Below are 15929 nucleotides of genomic sequence, written 5' to 3' on the forward strand. Positions count from 1 at the left end.
TCTAATCACAAACACCACGATCGGTTCGTGGTCAGCCTCAATAGATCTATGCTGCAGTGTCCTCTAGCCCACATAGATAATGGGTCAGATCCCTTTTAATACCATTTGTGACAACTCAAGACCTCACCCAAAGTGGCTAACCGAAAGGTGTTATTTGGGTTCTTTGATCCTGTATAAGTATCCAAGATCTACCAAGCAAATAACCAATGTGAGACTAAATACGCGTCCACACGGATCTTCACACGAACAGTCTCTCCATATGCTTCCATATGTATATACATATGTACATACATACATACATATATATACATACATATATATACATACATACATATATACATACATACATATATATACACTACTGGCTCTCCTTATTACCTCCAAATGCCAAAGGCCTTATTGTATGGATAATTGAAGCCAAGGTTAAGCTCTCAAACCTCTTTCTATCCTGTCCCCAAATCTAGCCATTACTCATTAAGAGTCATTCGTATCTTGCTCTTCTTTTGCTTCCTATCTTTCGTCCTGAAGTCAAGGTGATAGCAGAATGTTTTAGTTAATTTGAGGATATGAAAATTGCCATTAGTTTCAAGCTTCTGAGTCCTTTTTGTTTTAAACTAATTTGGTGAGTTAGTTTGTTGGATGCAGAAGAAAGTTTGTCTGGAAGCCTCAGAGAACTAGCAGGCCCTCCATCAGATGCAGAATCACAAACTGGACAGCCATCTCAATAAGAGTCTAGCACAGTAGATAGAATGAAGTGATACTGATATTTAGAGCCACTTCATGCTTATTGTTCTTCTATTGAAAGTCACCGAAGTTTGTATTTGTAGATGAATGCTCCCTTTGCACATCACACGCACACAAAACCAGATACAATGCCATGCCCATGAAGTGTTATAATTAAGTAAACACAGTAGTCATAGAACAACCAATTTAAGCAAACAAGGAGAATGTAATAATAGAAAAACTTACAATATTTGTCTGATCTATAGTACAAACAAAGACATAATAGAAAAGAAATGACAGTTCAAATTGTATAGCAATATAGTCGATTCATTTGTTTTAGTTTTGATAAGCATTATTGATAGTTTCCAATAGCTCATTACTTTTTAGTGGCTTTGTCAAATGGAAATCCATTCCAGCGGAAATTGATTTCCTTTCTTCCTCAGGTGTCGCATGAGCAGTCAAAGCAATTATTGGGATGTGGAAACCATAATATTTTTTCTCTTCCCTTATTTTCCTTGTTGCTTCATAACCATTCATAATAGGCATCTGAGAGAAAAAGAATAAGATATCAGAAAACTGATTTAGTTAAATAAGACAATTATTGTGAAGGTACTGCAACATAACCATCATCCATTTTATATGAAATAAGAGAGTACAATGCACGATGAGATGCTTATGTGCAAGGTAAGTAGTAATAGCATTTTTAAATGGCTTGCAAGCATAGTGACAAATAAATACATCAATAGACATAATAACAAAAATAAGATAACATAAAACAGAAATACAAGTCGATGCTTAACATGGTATTTAGTGCAAAACATTATAATATGTTATATATGCATGTGTGTGCATTCTAGCAGATAAGAACTATAAACATTAAGAAAAAAAACTGAAGGGACAAAAATCATCACAAACTTTGTTATTTTATTTTCAGAAAGACTTACCATAACAGGTGGAATTTAATGTACTTTCTATCTGAAAATCAATAAATAGATCCATATGAGCACTTATGTATTGATATTCGGTTACTCTAACGATGATTTCATATGCTGCTACTCAATATACTAAAACAATTTTATTTATTTGAGCAATGGAGTGGTAATGTGTTACCACCAAGGTTTAAATCCTAGACCTAGCCTAGGATCAAGCCCTTCGGAAAGGGGTATCAACATTGGACTCGAGCCCAGTTGACCAATACAGTCAAAAAGTTTTGTCATTCAAAGTCAGCCACTTAGATCCTTATTTTAACTTGGAGTTCTTTATAGAATTTCAAATCCAAGTAGTTACCTTCCTTTTGGACGACAATGATTATTACTAGTATAAATACATAATTGCTAAATTTTTTTCTTACCTCACAATCCATTAGAATAATATCATAAGGTAAAGGCTTTAAATCTCCTTGTGGTTGGGCAGTTCCATTGTGCTTATCAGATGTTCCTCGCAAAGCCTTTGTAACCAAGTCCACAGCATCCCGCCCATTTTCAGCATGTTCAACAGTTGCACCAAGTCTTGAAAGTGTGTGTTTAGCAACCTTAGATAAAATGGGCATATCCTCCGCAAGTAAGATGTTCATGCCACTTAAGGGTGTGTCATCATCCATACTGTATCTCGATCCAGATGTTTTGTTGGTATGTTGGCTTGATTGCGAAGCAAAAGAATTGGACAATAAAGTTTTATCATCCATAGAAGAACCAAGCTCGATAGATTGTTGTCGTTCTTGCATTGTATTCATAATCTGTATTCCTTGTGGATCATCTACATTTGTTCCTCCGAACTCTTGTAAAAGTTTCAGGAGTGCATATAAACGAGAACCATGTAATGGGTTTTGCAAAACAAGATCACATTTCTCCTGATTAGAACTACTTAAATCAGCGGCCGGAGTATTGAAACTGGCCAACCAAACAATCTTGCACTGGATATTATGAATGCTGCTAGTAAAATTCTTCAAAATCGAGCATATTTCTGACATATTTCCACTGCTCAAATCAATGACAATCAAAATGTAAGTTGGCAAACCACTAAAACTTAGCTTCTTCAGACGTTCCTTAGTGGTAAGAGGCAAAGTTTGATCAGCCACATCTACAGAGCTAGAACACCCCTCATTTTCTTTGTTATAATTGAGAGATGTGGTTCTGGACAAGGAATTGCTACGTGACACTGAATCGGGCTTTGCAGAGGCACAAAGACTATTCTTGATCTTTTCGAGTGAAGGATAAAGAAGTTTGTGGTGGTCGATTGCCCATACCTTTACTCCAAGGCTTTCCATCCATCTTTGCATAATTTCTTTTGTTTCACCTTGAATCAAAAGTAGAGAGTGAATTCCTTCCATTTGAAGACCTCTTTTGAATGTCATGGCACGAATTTTTGATTGGGCAGTCACATTTTTCCCAGCAAGTTGAGTACTAGCAACAGATGTATTTCTTGGATGCAACTGAGAATTGGTATTCTCTTCACCATCCAAAGATGCATCACTTGACTTGAGAAAAATGTTAAACCTAAAACATGTTCCTCTTTCACCAGGATCTTTCTCCTTAATGCTAATCTCACCACCCATCAGTCGCACCTAATAATAGTAAACGAAAGTAGGATATCAATTCAACGAACAGAGATATAATCAAGGTAAAGCATAGAAAATTTGCAACAAATTTGTAGGCAAAAAACACAGGAAAAAACTTGAATATACGTTACAAAGAAGCAACAGATGTAATTTTTACTTACAAAGGATTGAACTATTCCAAGTCCCAAACCAGTGCCCTCATGTCCTCCAGTAGTTGTTTCTTTGACTTGCACATAGTTCTCAAAGACAGAAGCTCTCTTTTCCTTGGGTATTCCCTTACCAGTGTCCTCTACCTCAAAAATAAATTCAACAGAATCTGGGACATGCTGAACAGGATTAAGAATTTCCATATTAGTTTCATTCTTCCAAAGGCACCTTGTCAGATGGCTTAATATGCTAGGAAAGCGGAACTCATGGTTCGAAGAAAGTTTAAAATTTTCTAAGCTAGGCTTCTTAGCCCAAGCACGCACAACCACGTGTCCCTCGGATGTGAACTTCACTGCATTGCCAAGTAGGTTATCGAGAATCTGTTTAAGCCGTCGACAATCTCCTTTGACATTTGAACATCTAAGAACTGAGCAATCACAAGGATCCCAAATCACCTCTAGGCCTTTCTTAAGAGCGACAACATGGAATATGTCTGCTGACTCCTCAAGCACTTGAGCCATATCAAATTCAACCTCTTCTAGTTGCATCTTTCCTGCTTCTACTTTACTTGTATCGAGAACTGAATTTACTATCCCTGTCAAAAAGGTTTCATCAAAAGAAACCAGTAATTTGTCTGTAGAATGTTTTCTTTCTGAATGTTACTAGAGTAACATGATAAATTACTAACAACATGAACTCCATCAGCACAACCCTTTAAGCTTGAATCAGTTGGGTATCGATAGAAAATTTTGATTTGAAGAGGAAGCTAACAAAGTTTTCCAAGATCAAGCATGAAAGAAACTAACAATGGACTACGAGCAAACATAAATGTTTTCTTTTTTTTTTTAGGGGAAACAAAAATAATTTCTATACATGCATTTAGATTTATATGTATGTACATTTGTATGATGTTGAAAGTGGTTCTGTATTAAATACGCGTGTCGTATCATGAAGAACCAGATAAGGAAACTATATACCTAGAAGTTGTGATGCACAAGTACTCATCTGCTCCAAGTGCCTATCCAATTTGGAATTTGGGGTGGCATCAAGACGACAAAGTTCTACTAAGCCAGTGATGCCTGCGAGAGAAGTACGCATGTCATGGCTGGCACTAGCAAATGCCAAGCTCTTATTCATACTCTTCCGCTCTGCCTGTTGAATCGCCTCCTTTTGCTTGATGAGGCTCGCATATAGAAATGCTTCCTGTATTCGCGATCTCCTCAACAGTTGCAGCATGATGGAACTTCCGACAATCACACCGAGAATCATAAGTGACAGCAGTGAGACAACAACTATCTTCATCTTATGAACGAGGGGAATTACTTCCTTACAGGGAAAAGCAATTACATATACCTAGTAAATAACCAAAATTCGATCAATTTAGAGCAAGGCAAGGCATAACTATTAATGGAAAGGACTGAACTGAAAATGACATCATTTCATAAGAAGAAAGCATCAAAAAGCTTTAATTCCAGGACCAATATCCAATGCATTACCATTCTGATTCCAGAAACATCAAGATGAGCACAACCAAAATTGTATCTCTTGCCCCAAATGCTCAAATAGTTAGTATGAGATGGATCACTGCCTGTAGGGTTATCAAGCTGGCATGAAAAATTATCATGCTTTTCAAGTGGTAAGGTATCACTCTTATCCATTACATGGATTGAAACTGTATTATTACCAAGCACATAGCGAGTATGCGGTGGTCCAATCTCTGCTATGACATGCCCATCTTCTGTAGCTACATACAAGTGCCCGCCGCAAAGGTTGACACGAAAAATATTATCAACGAGATCTTTCGTGGCAATTCCGATGGAAATAACTCCTGATCTGGCCACTGGAGCAGTGAAAAAGAGCATCTGATCCCTAGCTTTGTTCCAGCCAACTCCCCATGAAGCATACCTGCTCTTACCATTTAATGCATCTTGAAACCATTGGGAACCAATTTGTTGTGGAGAGCAAGGAATCACATCTCCATACACCATCCCAGTATCTCGATCTACTGATTGGCTGTACCATTTATGTGCAGCAGAATAATTGGAAGAATCTGAAATATTCGAAAACATCGTGCGCGCCTGGTTCTCATCATTGTAATAGGAGAGAAGCATTCCACCATGTATACCAACATAAGATATCTGTGATATCCATGGCATTGTTGCAAATGCCAGGAACAAATTTGGCGCCACCTGCAAATCGAAAACATCAATTCAGTACCAACCTACTCTGCTAATGGCATATTGCACTCTAATATCTACCTTGTCTGCGATGTTGTAGAATGCGGACAAGTCTCCAATGGAGCTTAGCACCCTGGTGAGCCAATCCATAGCCAGGAGGATGCCAAGATAACCACACGGGCGGTGATCAATATTCAGCGACCAACTACTATGCAGCTCACGGCTTGGATCGACAGATACGAGGTACCACTTCTTGTTGACAACACCTATTCCCATAACTTCATTAGTTCAGTAATTCAACAGAAATTGGGACTACGGAGTATACCCATTGAGCCATTAGAGGTTAAAGTGGCAAGTGGAGAAAAGATTATGTGCAGCAACATCATCAAGGAGGTGCACCTCAATGTCCAAGGAGTACAAATCAAGGTTGATTTGCATGTTCTTCAGCTAGTGAGCCTTGATGTCATCCTTGGTCATTCATGGCTTCGTAGATTGGGCAGAGTCAGTACCGATTATGAAGCCATGATCATGGAGTTTACCATCAGCGGCCAGAAGAAGCAGTGGACAGCATCTTACAACAGAGGAGTTGTTGTAGATCTACTTCAGCCGCAGCCATGCTCGACCCTTGAGGACAAGGGTCGTTTCCAAGGGAGGGCGAATGTTGCGAACCCCGCTCCGCGAAGCCAAATTTCAGCCGAGACAAGCGAGGCCAACCTCGCTCAAGGCCAATTCCATTGCTTGGAGGCTTGGCCGAACCTTGGCCAAGCATTGCAGCAGCCGACCCAACCCCGCACAGGCCCTCCGCAGCGCCCATGCGAGGTTTGGGGCCCTCAGCCCGACCGCTTGCGCACCAGCCCGCATGTGGACCTCCGCGCGCGCTCAACCGGCAGCACGCAACCCTCTGCGCGCACCAGCCAACGCGCGGCCCTCCGCGCGCAGCCGCACCAGCAGCGCGCGGCCAACCGCGCGCGCCCACAGCCTGCGCGCAGCCAACCGCACGCGCACCAGCAGCAGCAGCACACGCGCGGCCCTCCGCGCGCACCACTGCCCGCGCGCAGCCCTCTGCACGCGCACCAGCAGCAGCAGCACACGCGCGGCCCTCCGCGCGTACCACTGCCCGCGCGCTGCCCTCTGCGCGCGCCCGACAGTAGCGCGCGCCCATTCTGCCGTGCGCACCGCTACGTGCACACGCCCTGCAGCACGCGCCCCTGCGCGCGCCCATTCAGCCGTGCGCGCCCCTGCACGCGCACGCCCAGCAGCGCGCGCCCCTGCGCGCATCCATTCAGCCGTGCGCGCCCCTGCGCGCACACGCCCAGCAGCGAGCATAGTGAGAAATAAATACATCAATAGACGTAATAACAAAAATAAGATAACATAAAACAGAAATACAAGTCGATGCTTAACATGGTATTTAGTGCAAAACATTATAATATGTTATATATGCATATGTGTGCATTCTAGCAGATAAGAACTATAAACATTAAGAAAAAAAACTGAAGGGACAAAAATCATCACAAACTTTGTTATTTTATTTTCAGAAAGACTTACCATAACAGGTGGAATTTAATGTACTTTCTATCTGAAAATCAATAAATAGATCCATATGAGCACTTATGTATTGATATTCGGTTACTCTAACGATGATTTCATATGCTGCTACTCAATATACTAAAACAATTTTATTTATTTGAGCAATGGAGTGGTAATGTGTTACCACCAAGGTTTAAATCCTAGACCTAGCCTAGGATCAAGCCCTTCGGAAAGGGGTATCAACATTGGACTCGAGCCCAGTTGACCAATACAGTCAAAAAGTTTTGTCATTCAAAGTCAGCCACTTAGATCCTTATTTTAACTTGGAGTTCTTTATAGAATTTCAAATCCAAGTAGTTACCTTCCTTTTGGACGACAATGATTATTACTAGTATAAATACATAATTGCTAAATTTTTTTCTTGCCTCACAATCCATTAGAATAATATCATAAGGTAAAGGCTTTAAATCTCCTTGTGGTTGGGCAGTTCCATTGTGCTTATCAGATGTTCCTCGCAAAGCCTTTGTAACCAAGTCCACAGCATCCCGCCCATTTTCAGCATGTTCAACAGTTGCACCAAGTCTTGAAAGTGTGTGTTTAGCAACCTTAGATAAAATGGGCATATCCTCCGCAAGTAAGATGTTCATGCCACTTAAGGGTGTGTCATCATCCATACTGTATCTCGATCCAGATGTTTTGTTGGTATGTTGGCTTGATTGCGAAGCAAAAGAATTGGACAATAAAGTTTTATCATCCATAGAAGAACCAAGCTCGATAGATTGTTGTCGTTCTTGATTGTATTCATAATCTGTATTCCTTGTGGATCATCTACATTTGTTCCTCCGAACTCTTGTAAAAGCTTCAGGAGTGCATATAAACGAGAACCATGTAATGGTTTTCGCAAAACAAGATCACATTTCTCCTGTTTAGAACTACTTAAATCAGCGGCCGGAGTATTGAAACTGGCCAACCAAACAATCTTGCACTGGATATTATGAATGCTGCTAGTAAAATTCTTCAAAATCGAGCATATTTCTGACATATTTCCACTGCTCAAATCAATGACAATCAAAATGTAAGTTGGCAAACCACTAAAACTTAGCTTCTTCAGACGTTCCTTAGTGGTAAGAGCAAAGTTTGATCAGCCACATCTACAGAGCTAGAACACCCCTCATTTTCTTTGTTATAATTGAGAGATGTGGTTCTGGACAAGGAATTGCTACGTGACACTGAATCGGGCTTTGCAGAGGCACAAAGACTATTCTTGATCTTTTCGAGTGAAGGATATAGAAGCTTGTGGTGGTCGATTGCCCATACCTTTACTCCAAGGCTTTCCATCCATCTTTGCATAATTTCTTTTGTTTCACCTTGAATCAAAAGTAGAGAGTGAATTCCTTCCATTTGAAGACCTCTTTTGAATGTCATGGCACGAATTTTTGATTGGGCAGTCACATTTTTCCCAGCAAGTTGAGTACTAGCAACAGATGTATTTCTTGGATGCAACTGAGAATTGGTATTCTCTTCACCATCCAAAGATGCATCACTTGACTTGAGAAAAATGTTAAACCTAAAACATGTTCCTCTTTCACCAGGATCTTTCTCCTTAATGCTAATCTCACCACCCATCAGTCGCACCTAATAATAGTAAACGAAAGTAGGATATCAATTCAACGAACAGAGATATAATCAAGGTAAAGCATAGAAAATTTGCAACAAATTTGTAGGCAAAAAACACAGGAAAAAACTTGAATATACGTTACAAAGAAGCAACAGATGTAATTTTTACTTACAAAGGATTGAACTATTCCAAGTCCCAAACCAGTGCCCTCATGTCCTCCAGTAGTTGTTTCTTTGACTTGCACATAGTTCTCAAAGACAGAAGCTCTCTTTTCCTTGGGTATTCCCTTACCAGTGTCCTCTACCTCAAAAATAAATTCAACAGAATCTGGGCCATGCTGAACAGGATTAAGAATTTCCATATTAGTTTCATTCTTCCAAAGGCACCTTGTCAGATGGCTTAATATGCTAGGAAAGCGGAACTCATGGTTCGAAGAAAGTTTAAAATTTTCTAAGCTAGGCTTCTTAGCCCAAGCACGCACAACCACGTGTCCCTCGGATGTGAACTTCACTGCATTGCCAAGTAGGTTATCGAGAATCTGTTTAAGCCGTCGACAATCTCCTTTGACATTTGAACATCTAAGAACTGAGCAATCACAAGGATCCCAAATCACCTCTAGGCCTTTCTTAAGAGCGACAACATGGAATATGTCTGCTGACTCCTCAAGCACTTGAGCCATATCAAATTCAACCTCTTCTAGTTGCATCTTTCCTGCTTCTACTTTACTTGTATCGAGAACTGAATTTACTATCCCTGTCAAAAAGGTTTCATCAAAAGAAACCAGTAATTTGTCTGTAGAATGTTTTCTTTCTGAATGTTACTAGAGTAACATGATAAATTACTAACACATGAACTCCATCAGCACAACCCTTTAAGCTTGAATCAGTTGGGTATCGATAGAAAATTTTGACTTGAAGAGGAAGCTGACAAAGTTTTCCAAGATCAAGCATGAAAGAAACTAACAATGGACTACGAGCAAACATAAATGTTTTCTTTTTTTTTTAGGGGAAACAAAAATAATTTCTATACATGCATTTAGATTTATATGTATGTACATTTGTATGATGTTGAAAGTGGTTCTGTATTAAATACGTGTGTCGTATCATGAAGAACCAGATAAGGAAACTATATACCTAGAAGTTGTGATGCACAAGTACTCATCTGCTCCAAGTGCCTATCCAATTTGGAATTTGGGGTGGCATCAAGACGACAAAGTTCTACTAAGCCAGTGATGCCTGCGAGAGAAGTACGCACGTCATGGCTGGCACTAGCAAATGCCAAGCTCTTATTCATACTCTTCTGCTCTGCCTGTTGAATCGCCTCCTTTTGCTTGATGAGGCTCGCATATAGAAATGCTTCCTGTATTCGCGATCTCCTCAACAGTTGCAGCATGATGGAACTTCCGACAATCACACCGAGAATCATAAGTGACAGCAGTGAGACAACAACTATCTTCATCTTATGAACGAGGGGAATTACTTCCTTACAGGGAAAAGCAATTACATATACCTAGTAAATAACCAAAATTCGATCAATTTAGAGCAAGGCAAGGCATAACTATTAATGGAAAGGACTGAACTGAAAATGACATCATTTCATAAGAAGAAAGCATCAAAAAGCTTTAATTCCAGGACCAATATCCAATGCATTACCATTCTGATTCTAGAAACATCAAGATGAGCACAACCAAAATTGTATCTCTTGCCCCAAATGCTCAAATAGTTAGTATGAGATGGATCACTGCCTGTACCTTCAGGGTTATCAAGCTGGCATGAAAAATTATCATGCTTTTCAAGTGGTAAGGTATCACTCTTATCCATTACATGGATTGAAACTGTATTATTACCAAGCACATAGCGAGTATGCGGTGGTCCAGTCTCTGCTATGACATGCCCATCTTCTGTAGCTACATACAAGTGCCCGCCCCAAAGGTTGACACGAAAAATATTATCAACGAGATCTTTCATGGCAATTCCGATGGAAATAACTCCTGATCTGGCCACTGGAGCAGTGAAAAAGAGCATCTGATCCCTAGCTTTGTTCCAGCCAACTCCCCATGAAGCATACCTGCTCTTACCATTTAATGCATCTTGAAACCATTGGGAACCAATTTGTTGTGGAGAGCAAGGAATCACATCTCCATACACCATCCCAGTATCTCGATCTACTGATTGGCTGTACCATTTATGTGCAGCAGAATAATTGGAAGAATCTGAAATATTCGAAAACATCGTGCGCGCCTGGTTCTCATCATTGTAATAGGAGAGAAGCATTCCACCATGTATACCAACATAAGAAATCTGTGATATCCATGGCATTGTTGCAAATGCCAGGAACAAATTTGGCGCCTCCTGCAAATCGAAAACATCAATTCAGTACCAACCTACTCTGCTAATGGCATATTGCACTCTAATATCTACCTTGTCTGCGATGTTGGAGAATGCGAACAAGTCTCCAATGGAGCTTAGCACCCTGGTGAGCCAATCCATAGCCAGGAGGATGCCAAGATAACCACACGGGCGGTGATCAATATTCAGCGACCAACTACTATGCAGCTCACGGCTTGGATCGACAGATACGAGGTACCACTTCTTGTTGACAACACCTATTCCCATAACTTCATTAGTTCAGTAATTCAACAGAAATTGGGACTACGGAGTATACCCATTGAGCCATTAGAGGTTAAAGTGGCAAGTGGGGAAAAGATTATGTGCAGCAACATCATCAAGGAGGTGCACCTCAATGTCCAAGGAGTACAAATCAAGGTTGATTTGCATGTTCTTCAGCTAGTGAGCCTTGATGTCATCCTTGGTCATTCATGGCTTCGTAGATTGGGCAGAGTCAGTACCGATTATGAAGCCATGATCATGGAGTTTACCATCAGCGGCCAGAAGAAGCAGTGGACAGCATCTTACAACAGAGGAGTTGCTGTAGATCTACTTCAGCCGCAGCCATGCTCAACCCTTGAGGACAAGGGTCGTTTCCAAGGGAGGGCGAATGTTGCGAACCCCGCTCCGCGAAGCCAAATTTCAGCCGAGACAAGCGAGGCCAACCTCGCTCAAGGCCAATTCCATTGCTTGGAGGCTTGGCCGAACCTTGGCCAAGCATTGCAGCAGCCGACCCAACCCCGCACAGGCCCTCCGCAGCGCCCATGCGAGGTTTGTGGCCCTCAGCCCGACCGCTTGCGCACCAGCCCGCACGTGGACCTCCGCGCGCGCTCAACCGGCAGCGCGCAACCCTCACCCTCCCACCAAAAAAAGATGTGTCCTCCATCACGTTGTCGAATGAAACTTGCGCGCACCAGCCAACGCGCGGCCAACCGCGCGCGCCCACAGCCTGCGCGCAGCCAACCGCGCGCGCACCAGCAGCAGCAGCACACGCGCGGCCCTCCGCGCGCACCACTGCCCGCGCGCAGCCCTCTGCGCGCGCCCGACAGCAGCGCGCGGCCCTGCGCGCGCCCGACAGCAGCGCGCGCCCCTGCGCGCGCCCATTCTGCCGTGCGCACCGCTACGTGCACACGCCCTGCAGCGCACGCCCCTGCGCGCGCCCATTCAGCCGCGCGCGCCCCTGCACGCGCACGCCCAGCAGCGCGCGCCCCTGCGCGCGCACGCCCAGCAGCGCGCGCCCCTGCGCGCATCCATTCAGCCGTGCGCGCACACGCCCAGCAGCGCGCGCCCCTGCGCGCGTCCATTCAGCCGTGCGCGCCCCTTCGCGCACACGCCCAGCAGCGCGCGCCCCTGCGCGTGCCCATTCAGCCGTGCGCGCCCCTGCGCACACGCACCAGGCCGAACCCGAGCCCAAGCACACACTCGGCCAAACCCAGCTGGCCGAGCCACATGGCAGCAGCCCAACCAGGAAGGTTCGGCCAAAGCAAGAAGGAGTTCATGCCTAATCAACGGGGGAGTCCAAACCAGCTCTCCCATGGCTAACCGGCAAGCATGGACATGGGCGGCCAAGATGCATCAGGCCGCCAAATGAAGGGGCAGCACGCTGCCATGTCATCGATCCGTGGGAGAAAGAAGCACGCCACATCATTGATCCTTGTGAACAGGCACCTTCACCAAAGGGCGACACATGGCAAGGGACCAAGGACACTTGGCGGAAGCAGCATGGAAGGTGCAACCAGCCCAAATCTGCACCTTCCTAAATTGATTGGGCGCCCACCCATTCAAATGAGTTTGAATTCAAATATGGCTGATTAGAGGCCAAATAAGGATAGTTTGCTTGAGTAATTTGAATTCAAATTTTGAATTCAAATAAAGGCCACTCTTGGCCGATTAAGGAAAGGTTGGAATTCAAATTCAAATTCGAATTAGTTCCCACTACTAATTTCGAATTTGAATTCGAATTAAGCCCGCTCATAAGCTGAAATTTCAGCACTTAGCATTTGTCTATTTAAGGGTGCCATTAGGCACTTTGTAATCATCTTTTGAGAAGTAATCCATTTTGATCTTTTGATCTTTGATCCCATAGGGGAATTCGGCCGGAAGGCCTTGGGCTATCGTAGGGATTCCACCCTCGATAGATTGGGCTAGCATCGGGATCATCATGTCCCTTTGTTAGATTGTTTTTCTGCTTTACTTTCCAGCATTTATTCTCCTTATTTTCCAGCCTTGTAATCCATTGCCTTTTGGAATAAAGAGAGTTGTTCAATCCATAAGGATCATCCCGCATGGCGGGCTTAATTTGCTGGGTCATGAGTACCATCACCGAGATCGTACTGACGCCCAGTGCCACTAGAACCTGCATGTGTTAATGATCACAGTAGCATCTAATTCCATTTTCACCTTATTCCATCTTCCAATCCAACAAGGACAAAGGTTATTTTTATAAGCATAGATTAATGGAATAAGACAGTATAGGGAATGCAACCACATGGCCAACTAATCCTATCCGGAACCCTCTCCTAAGAGTATCTCATGAAAAAAAAGGAAAAATAATAAAGAAGAGAGATGGGAAAAAAGAATGATGAACAAAAAGAAGGGATTAAAAAACAATGAAGAAAATGATATTCATGAAAAAGAGAATGACATGAAAAAAAAAAGAAAACAAAAAAGAAACACGATAAAGAGAGAAAGAATGATGAAGAACGAGAAGCGATCAAAAGAAAACAACGAAGAAAACGATATAGAAAAATCGAAAGAGAAGGATTACCAGAGGGAATATGATCCAGAAATGAAGAAAAGCGTTCATTTTCGCACTCGTTCTTGCCTGCATGTCAAAAAGATCAAGAAGAAGAAGAGTAAGAGGATAACGCTGAAAGAAAACTAGATACGCAGCAAAGAAGATAAAGAGTTTTAACTCTCTTCCTTAAGAGCGAAGGATTATGGATGCATTACCTCTTCTTGAAATCTTCTCTCTCTGCTCTTTTTTTTTTTTCATGCACCTCTTATTTTTTTCCCTTCCTGCTTGTTTTGGAAATGTATAAATGCTTTATATAAAATTGATCACCAAAAACAACTCAAAGTGAGAATCTTCCCAGATTTTCTTTTTTTAGGTAACAACAGCGATAAGGCCAAAAACGATATTCACCTTCTTAAATATGTAAATTAAATAGGATACAGAAGCAAAACCCTAAGCAATGAGCATGAAATCGTTTAACCCTAGCGCATAGCAAGAAGTCGGTCCTTGGACTCCCGTTTAATTTTCCCCTTGACTCGTGTAGACCAGCAGCGAAAATATTTCTATTCATGCTTGACTCTGAGACGCTGCCACGCGACATGGAGCCCGAGCCCCCCAAACCGTGGGCCCCCACCGATTCGGTTGGAATCTTCGAGCGGCCCCCGAAACTAACGGACGCGCCGCGCGGCCTCCACCGGTTCGGTTGGAATCTTCGAGCGGCCCCCGAAACTAACGGACGCGCCGCGCGGCCTCCACCGTTGTTTTGGGCTTATCGAAAGCTATCCTTTCGCGCCTTCCCACCTCCGATCGGCGCCGGCCGGGGCACGGCGGCGGCCTCCGCGACGCGCGGAGCGTGTTCGGTGAAATGCCCGAGAACGCGCTACTCGCTGGCTGAGCCGAACTGAGCGGCTTCGCCGGTACGGTCTCGCCGAGTCTTCCGGGCCTAAGAGATTTTGAAGGCGCATATGCTCTCCTTCATGCATGATTGGATGATGCGAAGTCCAAGGGCGATGGTTTCTCTCTGCACATCAGAGGTAAGGAGTCATTGATATGATTCAGTCAATTTAAATTATAATAACTATATTAGTTCTTCATTTGAAATGTTTTATGACACATGGCAAGTTTGTAGGTTGGATCTTGCTGTGCAAATCATTTCATATCTTACCAGTCTTAAATTCTGTATGCTTTCTGTTTTTGCTCTTGCGTCTAGGTGCTTGTTTCTCAAATTTTGATGTTGGCTTTAGAAAATAGCATGATCCAGCTTAATTATTTTGAAATGTGCATAATTTTGCTTCCCTCACTTTGTGTACCTGGAAGAATTAAAAATTAATTTGGTGGGAAAATACAACTCATCATTCCATGCTGATGCTTCTATGTGTTTGAATTAGATTTTTTTATAAAAAAAAAAACTTGAGGAGACAAGGAGGATGCGCAATACTCCTCCCAAATGATCTTGACATCAATTGATGGTCAATCTCTAGGATTCAATGTCTGAGGAGGACTTAGTGATTTGTAATGAAAACTAAGTACTTAGGAGAGACAAGTGCGTCACGAATTGAATTTTTTTGTGTGTGTGTGTTTGTGTTTGTTGTATGATGATGAAAGCTTCAATAAATAAGCTTGCCCTTCTACTCTTGCATCAAATATGCATGTCTTCAACCTCGCAATTGGGCAACATGCCGTGTTTTGCGGTAAATAAGCACCTCATTAAGATGCAATGACCCCTCCATGCCTATATTTTCGCACATGAACTAATCGCTAATCAATTCTACGTTCCCATCATATGCCATATTGAGAATATTAATTTTTCATGGAAAGGATGCAGTATTCTTTTTATTATAGCTTAAACAAAATTCACATGTTTGGATTCTATGTTAGTTCTATAATATATACCTTCATAAATGTGCGATAATTATCTATCAATGGGGGTGCAATAAAAATCATGCATGCTTGTGCACTAAATGCAGTATAATAATGCTGCAGGTTTCAACTCTTTCATATGATATCCATCATAATGCTAGCTTGTGCGCATTTACGACAATTACAAAAAAGTAGA

At 42.5% G+C, this 15929-nt stretch overlaps 2 protein-coding genes across 2 annotated transcripts; both read right to left on the bottom strand.

Annotated features, from left to right (window-relative positions):
- Window positions 1-666: 666 nt before the first annotated feature.
- On the bottom strand, window positions 667-5008 carry LOC120110126 (probable histidine kinase 2). Its single transcript, XM_039124063.1, has 6 exons — window positions 4405-5008; window positions 3442-4022; window positions 2075-3286; window positions 1104-1269; window positions 970-983; window positions 667-732 (listed from the first exon to the last, which is right to left on the bottom strand). The coding sequence occupies exons 1-6, from the start codon at window positions 4727-4729 to the stop codon at window positions 667-669; spliced, it is 2364 nt and encodes a 787-aa protein (XP_038979991.1). The 5' UTR covers window positions 4730-5008.
- A 3233-nt stretch (window positions 5009-8241) lies between these two features.
- Window positions 8242-11905, bottom strand: LOC120110127 (probable histidine kinase 2). Its single transcript, XM_039124064.1, has 6 exons — window positions 11806-11905; window positions 11173-11357; window positions 10405-11103; window positions 9886-10261; window positions 8925-9505; window positions 8242-8769 (listed from the first exon to the last, which is right to left on the bottom strand). The coding sequence occupies exons 1-6, from the start codon at window positions 11903-11905 to the stop codon at window positions 8242-8244; spliced, it is 2469 nt and encodes an 822-aa protein (XP_038979992.1).
- Window positions 11906-15929: the final 4024 nt, after the last annotated feature.

Source organism: Phoenix dactylifera, chromosome 3, assembly GCF_009389715.1.
Source record: "Phoenix dactylifera cultivar Barhee BC4 chromosome 3, palm_55x_up_171113_PBpolish2nd_filt_p, whole genome shotgun sequence".
Classification (NCBI taxonomy): domain Eukaryota; kingdom Viridiplantae; phylum Streptophyta; class Magnoliopsida; order Arecales; family Arecaceae; genus Phoenix; species Phoenix dactylifera.

Coding starts and splice junctions, on each gene's coding strand:
- LOC120110126 (XM_039124063.1), bottom strand. CDS start 4,729: ATGAAGATAGTTGTTGTCTCACTGCTGTCACTTATGATTCTCGGTGTG. Junction 4,023..4,404: donor TTGTGCATCACAACTTCTAG/GTATATAGTTTC, acceptor CCTTTTTGACAG/GGATAGTAAATTCAGTTCTC. Junction 3,287..3,441: donor TTGGAATAGTTCAATCCTTT/GTAAGTAAAAAT, acceptor TACTATTATTAG/GTGCGACTGATGGGTGGTGA.
- LOC120110127 (XM_039124064.1), bottom strand. CDS start 11,905: ATGGGCGCTGCGGAGGGCCTGTGCGGGGTTGGGTCGGCTGCTGCAATG. Junction 11,104..11,172: donor TCTCCAACATCGCAGACAAG/GTAGATATTAGA, acceptor TTCGATTTGCAG/GAGGCGCCAAATTTGTTCCT. Junction 10,262..10,404: donor ATGTTTCTAGAATCAGAATG/GTAATGCATTGG, acceptor GTTATTTACTAG/GTATATGTAATTGCTTTTCC.